At 40.9% G+C, this 19,147-nt stretch overlaps 1 protein-coding gene across 2 annotated transcripts in view; it reads right to left on the bottom strand.

Annotated features, from left to right (window-relative positions):
* The window catches only part of SYNJ2 (synaptojanin 2), a 206,682-nt gene that overhangs the window by 49,948 nt on the left and 137,587 nt on the right, over positions 1-19,147 (bottom strand). For both annotated transcript variants that reach the window (XM_040350954.1, XM_040350955.1), the window contains exons 8-14: positions 18,771-18,943; positions 17,773-17,854; positions 12,983-13,135; positions 11,774-11,939; positions 7,952-8,143; positions 6,665-6,749; positions 4,570-4,710 (exon numbers count right to left, since the gene is read on the bottom strand). In XM_040350954.1, coding sequence (XP_040206888.1) covers positions 4,570-4,710; positions 6,665-6,749; positions 7,952-8,143; positions 11,774-11,939; positions 12,983-13,135; positions 17,773-17,854; positions 18,771-18,943 — 992 coding nt within the window. The remainder of the gene's footprint in view (positions 1-4,569; positions 4,711-6,664; positions 6,750-7,951; positions 8,144-11,773; positions 11,940-12,982; positions 13,136-17,772; positions 17,855-18,770; positions 18,944-19,147) is intronic.

Raw genomic sequence — 19,147 nt, forward strand, 5'->3', positions numbered from 1 at the left:
GCACCTTACACTGGTGGCTAGTAAGAAGTAAGTCTCCCTTACAGTACGCTAAAATGATGATAGGTGTCTTCATACAGCTGGCTTTGCCAAGTGGTGTTTGCCTGGAACTGTGCAGCCACCATCAAATGGGAGGCCAATCAGCCACAGCTCAAGGAACCCATCCGAGCATAACTGTTAGAGCGGTAAGGACATGGAACTGCCTTCCACACTTGGTGGTGTCAGCAGGGAGTATTTACAAATTAAAAAAAAACTCTTATATGGGTATCTTAGTAGACATAATATACAGGGATATGGAAAATGGAAACAAACACATACAGTACTCGACAATATCTGACATATCATGCGATACATATACAAATCATAGCAAAATCCATATACATAACACTTGTGAATAAGAATAATCACTTCATGAAAAAAAAGTAAATCATTGTGCTCAGGAAGAAAGAGGAAAATCTCATTAATCCAAAGTGACACCAGAATGTGTTTATAAAATTCATAGAAATATGTTTCAGAAAAAAAGTAGAGAGAGGTGGGACTTTAATTGTGCCTCAATGGAGTGTAAATAAAAAATTAAATACAATAACTATATACAAAATAGAAAATATTTATTTAACTGCCATAGGCAGTACTACCTTAAAAATTCATAACAGTTTAGGACAAAATACAGTCTACTATTCGTATATTAGGGTGTGCAGATCCCGGAGAAGTCAATACGTATGGCAATATGACTTCTCCGGGATCTGCACACCCAAAATATAAGAATAGTAGACTGTATTTTGTCTTAAACGGTTATGAATTTTTAAAGGTAGTACTGCCTGTGGCAGTTAGATAAAACTTTTCTATTTTGTTTATAATTATTGTATTTAATTTTGTGTTTACACTCCATTGAGGCACAATTAAAGTTCCACCTCTCTCTACTTTTTTTCTGAAACATATTTGCATATCTACTAGGGATGGTGCCTCTATAGGAGTCTATTATTTCATGTACACCCTAATCCCTACATATAACATTTATGGGTTTAAAAAAATCCAACCAATGGAAAAGAAAGCATGCATATGAAAGTTTTTAGTGGCATAGGCATTTAGAAGCTGTAAAAGAAAAAAACCTAGGGCCATAGAGTTCTAAAGCAGCAGCGTTTGGAAGTTGGATTTCTGTTTTGGGGGGGGGTTTAGTTAGGTGTGGTCCTAAACTTTTGATCAGCTGAAAAACAGCCTGTTTCAGTTTATTCGTTATTTTCAATAAATTGAATGCTCAAAAAATGTTTTGTCTCACTCTCATTTCTTCGTGTTGCATGTTGAAGCTCTACTTGGAACCTTGTTGAGATCCAACAATGTAAAATATGATTTTTGTGCCATTTTTCAAGTGGTCTTAAACTTTTGATCAGGACTGTATTAGCAAATTAATGAATGCCAACTATGAGTTCAGAAATAAGATAAGGGAAACTCTGCCTTTGAAGTCAAAGATACCATAAAATATATAAAAACAACCAGGTTTAGGTCATACCCTTCTTTATAGAGTCAATATGAGGACCGTATTGACAGCCACAAAACTTATATTATCAGAAGGAAATATCAGCACTCTCAATACTTCTCTCTTTAGGACAATTCTGGCTTGAAAAACTTTAAATGAACCACAACTTTCACTACTCTGTCTATGTCTTCTATTTGTTCTTTCTATTTTAACCTTGCCTAACCACAAACTTCCTTACTATACGCACACATCTCTTATGATATTTTGCTTTACAACCCACCATGAGCCATAATGTGATTTGTTATTCCATTCTGTATTAGATACCATCACTATACTTTATTATTACCTTACTTCTGTTATGTTACATATTGTACACCCTATTTTAAATCCTATTTACCCAATCTTACCGCCAATGCTTAGTTTAATGTCTTAAATGTTATTAATTTCTGCCCACGTTGTTTTCTTATATCAATTTGTAATATTTATCACGTCATATGCCTAAACAATACTATTATCTTTGCCATGCCCGTCCTGAATGTCACATTTCTACACACCCTTTTAGCCACCCACTAGTTGTCATACAGTCACTGTGCCTCATAAAATAATAAAAACTATAAACCTACGGCCTAGGTGTTTAGAGTATAGATCATAAATGGCTGTCAGCTAATGAGTCACAGTCAAATAAAAGAGGCAGATATCACCATTAGGTATAGGAAAACAACACTCAAAAACATTTATAAAATTAAAAAAAAAAAAAAAAAAAAAAAGGAATATAAAATTGTAGGAGATCAGCGAAGAGGCCATCAAAGTACAGCTGGCCTTCAGATCCCTGGCTTATCCTTAAAAAAAATGGTATTGCATTTGCTAGTAAGAGACTCACCTTCTATTCATTTTTAACAAAAATAAAACTAAAGCCTAAATAATACTAAGCAAGGAAACAGAATGCAGGGCAATGTCAAAAGGAAAAGTATGACCAAAGCCATTTTGGCTGTACTCTTGTAGGTCACAGGAGTGCTGTTTGTGCTAAATCCAGGATCCACCCAGATGCCTGGAATGGCACCTGGCGCAGCCTCTATGCATGCTGCTGGAAGACTGAATGAACCAGCCTCTCTCACCCCCTCCACAGCCCAGCACTCCAGTGACCGGAGGGACAGAGCAGAGAGCCAGTGACTGACAGTCCCAGCTCTCTGCTCAGAGTGGAGGGGAGAACTGAGCGATCAGCAGTCTTTGATCGCTCAGTTCTCAGTCTTAAAAGCAACAGGGGACAGATGCTGCATCCACCTAGGCGAGTATAAGATTTTTTTTTTTTAAACCGAACTTCTCTTTTAAAGCTGAACTCCAGTAAAAGTAGAAATTCTCCTTTGCAGTAGGGCTACTTGTTTCTGTCTAGGGGACTGTGTAGGCTCTCTCTTCATTGCTAGGGTGATCCAGGCCTCTTCTCACCTGCACTATTATGGTCTAAGCTCCTCTGACCTCATTAAGACTTATACAGAACCTATAGCCCTGCACTGGACATAACACTGAGTAACAGTCCACCTCCAGAGCATGAGGAAGTGCTTCTGCCAGGGGAGCGGAGAATCCGGTAAGTAAAAGTGTTTTTCCATCCTCTAAAACAGAAATTAGCAGTTAGGCTCCATTCACACTAGTGTGATTTCAGATGTGACTTGAGTCACACAAAATCGCATGACAATGGATATTACATTGGTGCCCATTCAATGCAATCAATGCAACTCAGCACGGCGTGATCTTGGTAATGATTTCTGTACTACTTTGGTGTGATTCCAGCATGATTTTGGCCCCACAGAATATGCAAACCAGAGCAAAGTACCAACCAAGTTGCAGTACATAATAGCACTGAATCAAAGTTGTATCGCAGCAGAGTGGACCTAGCCATATGGGAGGACTTTTACTTTTCATGAAGTTGGTCTTTAAAATTGCAACATTTATAAAATATTAGAACACAAAACGGATAAAAGAAGAGCTGAACACACCAGAAACTCATAACACTAACCTCGAGTTTCCATTGTATCCACAGTGATTGGTACTCTTGAAAGAAAAGATAAACTACCTTACTCAGAGCGAGGAAAGACTTCTGCGCTCTGTATTCTAATTTTTACCAACAATCAGGTACAAAGATTAGTCCATAAAAGGTAGACATGACCAGTCAGCTTTAACATCTGTATCATGTGCTACTCCCATTTTCAGACTACAACCACATACAAGTGTGAGAATGTCAAGGGCCAATATCACATTTTTTTTCTTACTACTACTGTTGCATTATATTCTTATTTATTTATTAGTTAGAGCACAAATGTCATTCCTTTGGCCCACCTCTACTAAAGTAAAGACAGTTAACCACTTTAAGACTGCCCACCACACATATACTGCCTTGAAAAGGCATTCACACCCCTTGAAATTTTCCACATTTTGCCATGTTACAACCAAAAACATAAATGTATTTTATTGGGATTTTATGTGATAGACCAACACAAAGTGCCACATAATTGTGAAATGGAAGGAAAATTATAAATGGTTTTAATTTTTTTTTTTTGCAAACAAATATGTGAAAAGTGTGGCGTGCATTTGTATTCAGCCCCCTTCACTCTGATACCCCTAACTAAAATCTAGTGGAATCAATTGCCCTCGGAAGTCACCTAATTAGTAAATAGAATCCACCTGTGTCTAATTTAATCTCAGTATAAATACAGCTGTTCTGTGAATCCCTTTAGGAGATCCATCCCGTCACCATTTTTTCTCTTGGCGTGATGAAAACTTGTCAAAAGTGATTGATTCTGATAGCAGAGGAACGAAGCAGCAGAAAGAAATGACAATTCGTGCTCTAAATTGAGACAAGTATGCACTATAAAACGATACGCTTTGTTCATATTTCATATTTCATGTCTTAGGTTTACAACCACTTTAAATGAGGCCATGTTTTTACTTAAATCATCCAATCACATGGATCAAAAATGGATACTTGTTTTACTATTGCAAACAGAGGATAAAGCAGTGAATACAGAAAAATAATTATATATTTTACAGCGAGCTAGCAAAAAATGTAAAAGAGGTGTGATACTGGTATTAGGATGGATACATACCTGATAAATGGCATATGATACGGCCTTACAAATATAAAGAGGCAGACTCCGACAAGCTGTCCAAAGGTCAACAGTATGTATCGATTTGTTCGAGATATAGCTTTCTGGATTTGTTCAGCCCACATTTTTCTATTTGTTGTACTGTAAAAAATAAAATAAAAAATATTACGTTTGTTTAATGTTTGGGCAAAAATAAGAAACAATCAAGCATCAACTTGTAAGATTTTATTAATGGTCAATCATATAGAGCACCTGAATATGCATAACTTTAAAGTGTAACTCCACTTTTGTTGAGAAAAAAATACAATTCACCCATGCAAGGATTTTACCAAATTTTGTAGCAGAGGCTTAACATTTTCTACTTTGAAGAAAAAACAGTTTGCTCCACCCAGTCCTTTCCAGACTGATCCTTGAATTGGAGGTTATGGTTCATCATAGCCAACTTTGGGCTAGATTCGCAGAGATGTGCCTATCTATAGGCGGGCGTAGCGTATCTCAGAGCGGCAGGTCATGTATTCACAAAGAAGTTGCGCTCTAACTTACAGCGGCGTAGTGTAACTGGGCCGGCGTAAGCCCGCCTAATTCAAAATAGGCTGGTTGGGGGCGTGTTCTATGCTAAATACTCGTGACCCCACGTATTTGAAGTTTCTAACGAACAGCGCATGCGTCGTCTGTGGACGTATCCCAGTGCGCATGCTCCAAATTACGCCGCAAAGACTCATTGGTTTCGACGTGAATGTAACTTACGCCCAGCCCCATCCACGGACGACTTTACGCGGTTCCGACGTCCATACTTAACATTGGCTGCGCCATCTTTTTGGTGGTTTATCTTTACGCCTGAAAACGCCTTACGTAAACGGCGTATCTTTACTGCGACGGCCGGGCGGACGTTCGTGAATAGGTGTATCTAGCTGATTTACATATTCTAGGCGTAAATCAGAGTACACGCCCCTAGCGGCCAGCGTAAATATGCAGCTAAGATACGACGGCGTAGGAGACTTACGCCGGTCGTATCTTAGCAACATTTAAGCGCATCTCAGTTTGAGAAATATACGACGGCGGGAATTCGGACTTACGACGACGTATCTACTGATACGCCCGTCGTAAGTCTTCATGAATCTGGCCCTTAGTGTTTAAATGTGGAAAGCTGCAGTGTCTGTATACCTTCAGAAATAGTGAACCCTTTGGGAGTATCTTACTAAAAATTTAATTCCTCTTGAGAAGGATGTATCTTATCAAACACATCTGAGAAACTCAGTGAGCTAATCCACACAAGCATGAAATGACTGCATTTTTTTATTTATTTTTTAAACAATTTTAGAAAATGTCATCAACTTTAAATGGAAAGGTATTTTTTAATAAGATTAGTTTGATTGGGTTGGGTAGAAATTTTTAAGCTATATTATTATTTATAGAATTTTTACAAAAGTGAAGTTCTACCATAAACCTGAAGTCTAGGAAAACTGCTAAATGCACAGGTGAAATCCATGGAGGGGTGCATTGAGAATGGTTCTTAGTGATGAAGGGAAACGGCTGCTTGGCCCCTCCAGAGCCCAGGAGAGTTATATGTGCACCAGGAATTCTGAGGATGGAGTTCCATGTGGCATCATTGCCAACATTTGCGCTTAGGCCGGCCATACATGAATCAAATTCTGAAAATTGTGTTCAAATTTCACACCATGTGCCGCAGCAACAGCCGATTTTCGCACGGCCATCTCATTTAAGTGATCTGGAACTTTGCAATTTTTTTTTAAAAACTAACAAATTTCTAATCAATGATGTGAGAATCTTGTGAGAAATATAAATCAAAAAAGAAGATGCACATGAGCGCAAATTCCCGGAAAGAAAAGAAGATTCCTGGCTACGAAAATTATTTTCTGCAGCAACATGAGGTGAAATCAAAGGCTTGGTTGGTCAAATTTCGGAATCAATGGTGGCACCATTGTTTTACAAAACGCAGGAAATTTCTGATTTTTTAAAGAAAATTTGTTCGGATTTCGACCCAAGTATGGCCTGCAGGCCATCAAATTTACTCAAGTAATGAAGGTAACCTTTAAGTATTTTATTTTGCTTAACTACTATCGATTTGACTGACCTGGCACTAACAATGTTTCCTGCATTCAGTTCAACCATTTCTTCAAATCCCACTGCAAAGATGTCTGGAGGGTTCTTTTCATCATCTAAAAATGGCAGAAACACACACACACACACACACACACACACACACACACACACACACACACACAATTAATTACCTAATAGATTGAATTTCATATACCAGCTTAAACAAACAGTAGTCATCAACAATAGAAGCATACAAATAACATGGGAAATTCTGTAAAATGTTCAAAGTTGCAATTTCTCTTAAGCATAAAAGACATCTAGACTGTTTTGTATATCTTGTTACATCACGTCTGCAAAGGCACCATTTCAAGGACACTCATCCCCCAAAGAACTATATTGCGTAATACTAGCTCTATGCTGTGTTTTGTACTGAACAGCAGCTGGAAAGGGATAACTGGTTTATCTGGGATTGTGCCATTTTACGCTGGTGGGCTTGGCTGAGCTCCAGGATTATTCCCAAAGAAGAGCCTTCTATTTATTCTGTAGATAAAGGAACCAGACATTTACAAACCCCAAGAGATTTCACTTTTAGCTCACCCCCTATTTAAAGACTTTTTCTTAAAATGGTCTCTAAGCAGCCCTTAAATATAATAAATTCAATGCACTTGAAGACATTTCTAAAATAAAAAAATGCAAAAAAAAAAAGCCATGTATCCTTACTTTTGCCACCGCCCTATGCTGTGATAACCACTCGCCAGCCAGACACTACCGTTATCCTATGGCTGGCAAGTGAAAGCAACAATGGGAACTTTTGCTCTAGGGGCAATTGTCTTAGTTTGGATTTCCCCTTATTTTGAATAGGTTTCTAGATTCTTTCTTCTGTGTCTAAGGGACAGGAAGAGAAGGTAATTTTCCCCAATGGGACACTAGCTAGCAAAAAAAAAAATCGGACAGGGGATGGTTTGAACCATCCCTACTCTATCCAACCCTAGCAAAAAGATAAAAAGTTTTAGCTTAGGACATACTGTAATGCACTAAAAAAAGTCAAGTTATTTACTCTTTAATAAAAAGTATACAGTAGGTGGTAATATTACCAATTCCAAGACTTTTTTTTGTATATTATGATTGCATTGCTATTTTCTGATGTAAAAATGGGGATGGATTAGACATCCTTTATGGATGTTCATTGGTCTTGTTCCGGCCACACAGACGTTACTGTATGTTCTCTTAGGAGACTGATAAAAGATGAGGTGAAAGAATAGAAGGAGACATGAAATGAGATAAATTGGCCAAATCTTGTGTACTAGTGCAGACTCACCCTGGAAATCTGGAAGTCCAGATAGCTTAGGGGCATCAAGTAGCCAGTCCGTTAGCTCACTTGTGCCAAGGATGTTGCTACGGAACTGCTTCCCACCATTTACATTCCATGTTCCCATGGCCACACAAGTCTTTTTATGATTTGTAAACTCCAATTGCCGTTCTGACATTGCTTTTACCACACTGGGATTTACTGTAATACAAACAACATATTTGAAAAGCTGATTAGGTCACATTTTAATTATGGCTTGTGTAACTTCTTAAAACGGCATCTGTATTTGTATGTGTTTTGTGAAAGTGACACAATGACAAATTAAAAGGGTTGTAAACCCTCAAGGTTTTTCACCTTAATTCATGAAGGTGAAAAACCTCTTGTGATGCAGCAGCCCCCCAGAACCCCCTTTTCACTTACCTGAACCCGATCTTTCCAGCGACAGGGACGAGCACACCAGCTTCAGCCATTGGCACTAGTTACTGTCAATAAAATCCAATGTTGCGGGAGCTGGGGGCGGGACAGAGTCCTGCTGTCTGTGTCAATGGATGCAGCAGCCGTACACAGGAGCATGCCCGCATGAGTGCCACCAGGGAAAGCGCTTTTCCCTTGAGGCACTCCATGCAGGTAGGAGCCAGGAGCGCCACTGGGGGACCCCAGAAGAGGAGGATCTGGGCCACTCTGTGCAAAACCCTTAAACAGAGGAGGCAAGTATGACATGTTTGTTAAAACAAAATGAGACTTTACAACCCTTTTAAGTGTATCTAGATCAGACAACAGTTGCCTTTCCTTAGATACAGTATATTGAATACAACCTCTTTCACACTGGACAGATCTTTCTTTTCTCAGCATGGAATCCATCCACTGATCCCCGCTGAGCAGCCGAATGACAGGTCCATATACGCTCTACCTTTGCACAGTGGACACAGCATGCTTTGCTCAATGGGCAATTGGACGTAAACATTCTAGCTAGGGTTGTCCCGATACCGATACTAGTATCGGTATCGGGACCGATTCCGAGTATTTGCGGGAGTACTCGTACTCCCGCAAATACCCCCGATACCAGAATAGAATACTTCCCCGCCGCCGCATCCCGCCGCTACGACGCATCCCGCCGCATTCCCCGCTTGGTTAATACGGGCGGGGAACATTACAGCATTCATTTGAATAGCTGTAGTCTTTCCCGCCCTGCCGCGTATAGACACTCCCCCTTGCTCGGATGAACTGTCCAATCCGGAGCAAGGGGGAGTGTCTAAACGCAGCGAATCATTACAGCTATTCAAAGCTGTAATGTTCCACGCTGTGTACAGCTTCTGTGTGCAACGGCCGACTAAGCAGGGGGCGTCAGGCCGACACCCCCCCTCCGCGACTAAAGCATGGCGCGACCGCGGAAACAGCATGATTGATGGCACGGCATGGCAGACTAGGTAAAACACAGGCTGGGCTATTCAGGGGGGGGGGGGGGTTTGCGAGCCGTACCCGAGTTATACCGGCCGCCCGGGACCCACCGCAATGATCCCCTCCATGGCAGCGCAGCGCCGCGGCTCTGATACTATCGGCTCAGCTGTGACTGTCTCTGTCTGACAGTCACACAGCCGAGTGTGAAGCTGCGGCGCCGCCTCCCACCTCCTCCTCCGTACAAGTGCTCTGCTCTGTGGGGCGCGCTGAGTCTGAAGACAAGGGGGTGTCACAGTCACTCTGCACTATTGTAAGGGGGGGGGGGGGTTCTGTATATGAGGGGATGTTCTGTATTGTGGGGGAGGGTGTTCTGTATGGGGGGGGGGTTCTGTATTGTGTGGGGGGGGGGGGTGTTAGTATAGGGGGGTTCTGTATATGAGGGGGGGTTCTGTATTGTGGGGGGGTGTTAGTATAGGGGGGGTTCTGTATATGAGGGGGGGTGTTCTGTATAGGGGGGGTTCTGTATTGTGGGGGGGTGTTCTGTATATGAGGGGGGGGTTCTGTATTGTGAGATGCCTCTGTCTGTGTGTCCCCCGCCGTGTACCGCTCCGGTCCCCGTCCATGCTCTATTCCTGTACCCAGCAGTGCTGTGCATCAGTACCCCTCCATGCTCCGCTCGTGTCCCCCGCCGTGTTCTGCTAGTGTTTCCCCCGCCGTGCTCCGCTCGTGTCCCCCGCCGCGCTCCGCATCGGTCCCCCTCCATGCTCTTCTCCGGTCCTCAGCTCCTCTCTGTGTACCGCTCTGGTCCCCGCCGTCCTCCACTCCCCTCTGTGTATCGCTCCGGTCCCCCGCCGTGCTCCCCCCCCCCTCTGTCCTCGATCTGTCCGGATGGAGAGCGGAGGAAGGAGCCCTTTTCTGAATGAACAGTCAGTGATCACTGACTGTCCATTCATAACTGAGCATCATAACTGTGTAACGATGTCTCAGTTTATGGATATAGAGAAGCCGCTGTCTCCTTTACATTCATTTACAGCGCAGTTGAGCCTGCAGAGAAAGGGACTGGGGAATCTGTGTCCTTAGTCCCTTTCTCTGTCTCAAATAGGAGATATTAGGGGTCTGTTAAGACCCCCAATATCTCACCAAAGCCCCCCCAACAGAGCTGCTAAAAACAAAAAAAATAATTGTAAAAATAATAAAGTTAAATAAATAAAAAACTGACACCGCCCCCCCCAAAGAAAGCATTGTGTGTATGTATATATATATATATATATATATATATATATATATATATATATATATAGTAAAGAATATTAAAAAAAATGAATTGTAAAAAATAACTGACAGTCCAAGCGTCAGTACTGCATATTACTGCCACTGTCAAAATAAAACTTAAAAAAAAGTATCGGTATTCGGTATCGGCGAGTACTTGAAAAAAAGTATCGGTACTTGTACTCAGTCCTAAAAAAGTGGTATCGGGACAACCCTAATTCTAGCTGTCCATTTACACCTGACTGCCCTCTGATCCGGTCAGACAGAGGGGAATGGTTCCCATTTCATTAGTTTTTTATGGATTGGATCAAAAGGTACCTGGATGTAAACAGACACAAGTATATTTATATCCGACTGCCCATAGAGGAGAATGGAGGGTCCGATCAGGTCCGCATGAAAAATGCAAAGGTGGACCGATCAGACTTCTCATGTCAAAGAGGCATAAAAGTTGTCACCATAGGACAGGAATTATGTTACTGGCAGAATCACCAGGTGAAAATAAAATAAAAAACCTCAAATAGAAAATTTTTGCAGCCACCACTTCTAAGGACTGTAAGCACCAGTGGAGGAACAGGACTGCAGAACAACTCATACTGTTCATTTCCGTATTGTTCATACGTGTGTGTGTGTGTGTGTGTGTGTGTGTGTGTGTGTATGGGGGGTAGTCCACAGAGATAGGTGGAAATGGTGCAGCAAAAGCTCCAGATCTCAACCCCATAGAAAACCTTTGGAGTGAGTTGAAAGTCTGTGTTTCCCAGGGACAGCCCCAAAACATCACTGCTCTAGAGGAGATCTGCAAGGAGGAATGGGCCAACATACCAGCAACAGTGTGTGACAACCTTGTGAAGACTTACAGAAAACGTTTGACCTCTGTCATTGCCAACAAAGGATATATAACAAAGTATTGAGATGAACTTTTGATATTGACCAAATACTTAATTTTCCACCATAATTTGCAAATAAATTATTTCCAAATCAGACAATGTGATTATCTGGATTTGTTTCCACATTTTATCTCTCATAGTTGAAGTATACTTATGAGGACAATTACAGGCCTCTCTCGTCTTTTTAAGTGGGAGAACTTGCATAATTGGTGGCTGACTAAATACTTTTTTGCCCCACTGTACATGTAATATTACACTCAGATTGTCAGATATACATTACCAAGCAGAGCAGCACTGTCCATTAACATCCGCCCTTTGTCTGCATATTCATCATTGTAGAAATCACCCATGAGCAGCAAATCAATAGCATCCTGCTTTGCACCATCAAAGAAGTTTGTCTGGATAGTCCTGGACACAGTGCGGGCCCCATCTTTAAGTTTTCCAACCTTTATAAAATAAGATTAAGAGAAATAAGCATTACATGTAATGCTATTCCCCAAATGTAACAACAAAACACAGTAATATTACACCACCATCGCTTTACATTGGCAAATTCTCTAGTGAATCCATTTGAGGTAGTATGCATCTTGCTTAGGCCCCTTTCACACTACTGCGACTTCAAAGTCACACGATTTTACCGCGATATTGCCACCATTGGTGGCCGCAATTTTGCTGCGATTCGTGGCCACAATTTTGCAGCGATTTCAGGGAATGACTGTGTAACTTGCATCAAAGTTGGACCAAAGTAGTGCAGGGACTACTTTGAAGTCGGCACGACTTGAAGTCGTACTAATATGAATGGTTGTCATTGGAAATCATAGGGAACGACTTCTCATGCTACTTTGCAGTCCCAAATCGTGAGACAAGTCGTACAAGTGTGAAAGGGGCACGGCTAATACTGTTAGGTTACATATGTAATTTTTATGTGTATAGTAAAAGCAGAAGGAATGGTATAATAAACAGTAATTCATTATATGAGATAAAATGAAGTGCATCAATATCCGTTTTGTATGTGACCCCAGATGAAGTAACCTCTTTTAATATTCTAAAGAAGTAAAGCTTTGGTATAAAAAATGCACAGAGTTTGAAATTTCAGCCCGCTTACTCGTCTCTCCATCAAGACTGATCTCTGAAAAAAGACAGTCTATAAAGTAAATACCTAAAAACAAAGCTAAACTTTTTCCTGCTTTAAGAACCCTTTTACACCTATGCAATTCAATGCATTTCCTTTATGCGTTTTCCTTTGAAAATTCTGCATTGTATAGGGACATGGGCATACTTCATGCAGCCCTATGGACTGACTGCTTCCCATCTCTCCTGTCAAGTTACAGGAATAAGATATCGCCTACAGAGCTGCAGGATGCAAGTTTGCAATCACTTTTACACTGGATAGTGATTACTTTTCTTTTCAATAGGCTAGATACGCCCTGGAAGGAGGATATTTATTTTCTGAATTGTATTCTACAGTTCCAAGTTTTATTCTGCATACCTTAGCTTTGCCCTCCAGGGCTCTGCTTCCTGTAAAAATCATGCTCAGGTTATGACCATTGACAGTCCACATCGATTTGTAAGACTCTTCAAAGCGCTCTATCACAGACTTCATATCATCTAAACCAAGACTCTCAAGTTGGGTCCGCAGCACCTACAAATGGCAACGAATCGTCAAAATCTGTTTCTGTTTAAACAACTTTATGCACCCCTGCTAAACAGTGTGGTTTGATCTGCCGGTCCCTACATCACTACTGAATCCTGTAATGACATGGGGTTGGCAGATCAAACCACATACTGCAGAGAGGAACCAAGCATCCCACACTCCCAAAATGTCAGATCCTGAAGATTCTTCAGAATGTTTTAATTTCTGCAGGAGAGCGAAGATCAGAGGTGTGAGCAGCAGGACAGGTGAGTATTAGGCAGGTCATACATGGTCGAATTTTGAAATAACTTTCTTTTGAAAATCCGAAAATTTGCGCGTTTTGTGATCCGATGGTGCCACCATTGATTTTGAAATTCAACCAACCAAACCTTCCATTTCACCTCATGTCCCTAGAGAAAATAATTTTCGTGTCTGGGAATCTTCTTTTCTTTCCGGGAATTTTCTTTTCTTTCCCCTTCGCATTTATTTTTCGATTACATCTCTTGCACGATTTTCCCATCATTGATTAGAAAAAAAATTCAACATGTCCGATTATTAAAATTCAATGGACGCACGAAAATTGGCTGTTGCTGCAGCCCACTAATATTGCAAAATACAAACAAAAATTCTTAGAAAAGATTTTCGAAAAGAAAAATTATTTTAAAATTCGACCCGTGTAAAATCCTTAGGTCTTTTCTCTGCAGGTAGACCTTTTTTTGCAGACTTTATTCTAGTGATGTCGTAGCTTTAAGGAATACAGGTAAATTACATTTTTAGAGTACATTTGAAAAAAAAAAAATTACCAACAATAGGTTTCCAGCAACTCTGGAAAATATAAAAGTAGAACGTAAATATTAATTCACCTTAATTCAAGGTGACAATAAAAAAAAGTCTATTAGGTTTGTAGGTCTCTATGTAGTCTCTACAGTATGTATTGAACAGAAAATAAACAAATTATAACTACGCAGTGTCTCAACCACAGCTTAAAAGAACCCAAAGTTGAAAGAGAACGGGCAATAGGACTATTACGGTGCAAAGTGAGTGGATAAACTCAAAAAGAGTGAATATATCAAAATTTTTGTAAATTTATTAACATAGTATCAAAAAAAAAAAAAAAAATATCAAACAACAAAAACAATAAAAAAACATTACAAATATTGTGACATCCATACAGTACATGTCACTGAAGCTACAATGCCCTTGGGGAGATCCCGGTGGATGTAGGGGTCACGATACAGGGGGTCTCTACTAGTTTCATGACATGCGTCGCTTCATCAGGAGAAGTTCTGAAAATTAATATGCAAACAAATTGTAAACAGGTTGAAGCACATATAAAAAAGTTCATGTAGGTCAACCAACCAACAGGAACATTTATATACATTAATAAACATTGGTGGATGAGGGCTGTGTTACTTACCTAGGAGGAAATATCCTGTCAGCTCAGACGCCAGAACCACCGAGGAGGATGTCTCCTGCGGCGGCCAAGGGGGCGGATGCGGTAATGGACCTATAAACTAAATATTAAGGTGACTATGAAAATAGGCTATATTAGGAGTGAAGGGAAAAAAAGGGGGGGAGCGGAGGAGGGAAGAAAGAGGAAGGGGAAAGAGAGGGAAGAAAGGGGAGGGGAGAGGAAAGGGGGGGTGAGAGGGGAAAGGGGGAAAGGAGAGAAGGGGAAGAGAGGAAGGAGGGGGGAGAGGGTAAGGGGTGCAAGGAAGCCAAGCGGATTTATGGTGGCCTTGTGCCCGCTCTGGTGATTTCTGTAGCCCCGCCTTGGGGCTTGGCTTCACTTGCCCTTGTATTGGCAGAACCTTTTGGCTTCAGCCGTAATGCATGGTGCGCATGCGCACGCGACGTTCGCCGTGCTGACGTCACGTGGGCGGACTGACTGAGCGGCGTCACATTACGGAGCTTGTCGCCGTCTGATGATGCCGCTCCATTGGGGTATATAAGCGGGCTGGGTCCCGCTTTGGATGTGATGAGAACACTGCGTCCCAGGACACATTTACTTCACCAAGTAAGTTTCTAATTGCTTATTGTTACCATACTTCCGAGCCCTGGATGACCTCATCTAGCCTATCTGATTGATGGCTTTGTCTATTCTTTTTTACCTATCTTAGGCTTCTACTGGCTATTGCCTTGTGAGGTGACATTGGGAACACTGCAATTGATTTTTACCCTTACACTAGCATTTATGCCACGATTAACAGTGCCTTGTAGCACTGTGTCCATTGGGACTTTGGTCTTGGGACCCTCCTCTGATTTCCGTTTTGTACCCCATACAGGTAATCACCTTTCACTTGTTCCACACCCCCCTCTTCCCCTCCCCTCCCCTCCCCTTCCTTGCACCCCTCCCCCTTTCCCTTTCCTTCCCTCCCCGCTCCCTCCTTTTTTCCACCCCTTCCTCCCTCCCCCTCCTTCACCTTCTTTCCCCCTCCTTTCCTTTCTCTTCCTTCCTTCCTCCCCCCCATCATCACATCCAGCACCCCTATAACTCACCTTTTACACACTTGTTTGGTTTTGGTTCACGTATTCACAACTGCACTCCCACTGCCCTCACTCCTAATATAGCCTATATTCATAGTCGCCTTAATATTTAGTTGATAGGTCCATTACCGCATCCGCCCCCTTGGGCTCCGCGGGAGACATCCTCCTCAGTGGTTCTGGCGTCTGAGCTGATGGGATATTTGCGACACAGCCCTCATCCCACCAATGTTTATTAATGTATATAAATGTTCTTGTTGGTTGGTTGACCTACATGAACTTTTTTTATATGTGCTTCAACCTGTTTACAATTTGTTTGCATATTAATTTTCAGAACCTCCCCTGACGAAGCGACGCATGTTGCAAAACTAGTAGAGACCCCCTTTATCGTGCCAACTACATCCACTGGGATTTCCCCAAGGGGATTGTAGCTTCGGTGACACGTATGGTTGTCACAATATTTGTATTGTTTTTTATTGTTTTTGTTTGATGTTTTTCTTATTTTTTTGATACTATGTTAATAAATTTACAAAATGTTTGATATATTCACTCTTTTTGAGTTTATCCACTCACTTTGTACCGTAATAGTCCCATTGCCCTTCTCTTTTAACTTTGGGTTGTTTGGGGTCCCTTGAGCCCTACCTCTATTTAATTAAGTCTAGGGTGATGGTACCACTACTAACTAAATAATATGTATTTTACCAAAGAGGCTAACAATTAATTCAACTACGACTTAGAGTAGAACTAAAGAAAAAATATTTATTTTATTTTATGTGGATGATGTGGAGAGGAATTAAAACCCCTGTCAGTGTTAAATGCTGCCTGTGTCCCCATTAAGGAGTTTTACTCTATTTGTCCTGTTTACCATTATCATTGAAAGTAAAGTAAGAAAAATCCCACATTTTGGGTTGTCCCCAGAAAATTAATAGAGGCAAAATCTTTGAAGGGGGACACTAATTCTTGTGACCTGGGGGTCCCCATGGGATTTCCTTAATTTTCAGGGATTTTCACCCACTACCTGTTTGGCTATGGGACAGGGAATGAAGTGAAATCTCCATAATGAGACACAGATGGTGGAAAAAAAAAATCTATCAGGGGTTATAACCCTCCCTTGCTCTATCCAAAATGGAAAAAAAGTTTTGCCTTTAGTTTAGATTTTTTTCTACAGTATGTATTACTGAACCTTGTAAAGGTTTGTATTATTTTTCTAAATGGGTTCCTTTAAGCTAGTGCATTGTTGGTTCACTAACCTTTTCCTTCGATTTTCCTTCTAAATGTTTTTCTTCTTTGTTTTCTTTGTCTGAATTTCTCACTTCCTGTTCCTCCCCAGTAAGCTGTTCTGGCTGACTAACCCCCAGTCAGAATGGCTCAGATGATGGGGGCAAGCTTACCGAGGAGAAACAGGAAGTGAGAAATTCAGACAAAGAAAAAAAACATTTAGAAGGGAAATTGAAGGAAAAGGTAAGCAAACCAACCATGCACTAGCTTAAGGCCCCTTTCACACTGGGGAGTTTTTCAGGCACGTTAAAAAAAGCCTGTAAAGCGCCTGAAAGAAGCCTCATCTGCAATCCCAATTTGGAAGACGAGTGCTTTCAGAGCCCTTTCACACTGTCAGTGCCCGAAAAACGCTGGTAAAGCACCGCTAAGACCCCAACGTTTTGGGGCGTTTTTGCAGTGCCTCAGTGTGAAAGGCATTTTTACAGCGCTTTCAATTCATTTCAATGAAGAGGGGCGTTTTTGGAGCGTTCTTTTCAGCGCCCAAAAGCTGCTCCAAAGATGCTGCTTGCAGGACTTTTCTCAATGCCCCGCCAGTGCAACGCCTCAGTGTGAAAGGGCAAGGCGTTTTTACAGCGCTTTCAATTCATTTCAATGGAGCACCCAAAAGCTGCTCCAAAGATGCTGTTTGCAGGACTCAGTGTGAAAGGGTCCATTGAGATGCATGGAGAGTGTTTTATGAGCGTTTTAATAGCGCTATTTTTAATGCTAAAACGCTATTAAAACGCTTCATTGTGAAAGGGGTCTAAAGGAACCTATTTAGAAAATAAAAACCGAACCTTTACAACCCCTTTATTTTAACAAATTTTATTTTAAGGTAATTGTAAACACCACATTTCTAATTACAAGGTCTGTTCTCATGATAAAACATCAAAATAAATACCTACCTCAAGTGCAATGTAGGCTTGAACACCATTTGTACGATGCAAGCAATCTAGACAATTTATTCGAAAGGTCCCATTCTGCACCCTGTCAAGATACATTCTTAAGATCAATCATCATCAAAAACCTTTAGACACTTGTATACTATATAAGAGCTCTTGTCCGAAGAAACACTTTTTCAAAAGTTTCCTAAAACAGAACTGTTCAGTTCTCAAAATATTACCAGTGAATGCTAAGGTTCTCATTTATCCAGGCACTGGTATAGCTAGATGTATTTACTCATATGCAATGTTGAAGAAAGACTTCATGCCACTTGTCCAAGTATCTTCCTAACTTCTGATGAGAATGGAAGATAACGTCTTCAAAATTTCAGAACTAGTCCAGTTAAAAGTGACTAGATAATATTAGCAATAACCTTTCCACAATTTTGTCTTGGCTGCTAAAGCTCAGACAGTTAGTGATATTCCAACTAGCTATTATTCATGCTCATTCTGCTGTAAAACAGTGAGGTGTCAATGGGAGCCATGCTGTGGTAATTCATAACTTAGCAATTACATTTTCAAAACAGAACACAGGAAGGCATCAAAATATCTATATACTTACACCATTCCAAACTGGCATTTGTTAACACGTTCACTTCATTTCATGTTCTACCTAGCTAACTCAGGAGTACCAACAGCACAAGTCTCCTTAAAACTGCCCTTGCTAGCCAAGACAAACCCAGGGTTTTGCTAAAGCAATTCTAAAGCCTAGTACACATTGCAAGTTTTTTTCATTCAACCTAGCGGCTGAGAGTGCTGATTGGAAGCTGGTCAGCAGACCTTTTTCCGTCATGCTCTTTCGGAGCCAGCCCCTCCACTGTAGTAAACAAGGGCCAAATGTCAGCCGGTTCAATAGAAACGTTCAATGCCGCCTTACATTTGGCCCTACACAAAATTCTATGTGGCTGGAAATCTGGCATAACAAGATATTTTAAATTTTGCCACAAGGCAAAAATACTTACCGCTTAGTTAGGTTTTCTCCTTTTGTAAAGATCCCAAACTCTTCCAAGTTTAGCTTTAACTGGGGTTTCAGTAAGTTTTCCAACTTCTCTATCTTTCCTCCTTTGACAATCTGATGGTAATCAAAATTAATCATTGGCACATCCTCTGCATGCTGAGATGCCCAAAGTAACTTCTAAAGACAAAGAAAAGTATCGTTAATAAAACCTGTACAACGAAAATAGCTTCACATCTTGATCTATTATAATTTGGTCAAGAAGAAAGAAAATGCCAAATAAATGATGTTTAGGGAACCAAGGTCTGAACTTGTTAATTTTAATTGCTATAAGGCACCTTTTTCTATTTTGGAATTTTGTCTCTCTGAACATTATTTGATATC

This window comes from Rana temporaria, chromosome 4 (assembly GCF_905171775.1).
Source record: "Rana temporaria chromosome 4, aRanTem1.1, whole genome shotgun sequence".
In the NCBI taxonomy this organism is placed as follows: Eukaryota; Metazoa; Chordata; class Amphibia; order Anura; family Ranidae; genus Rana; species Rana temporaria.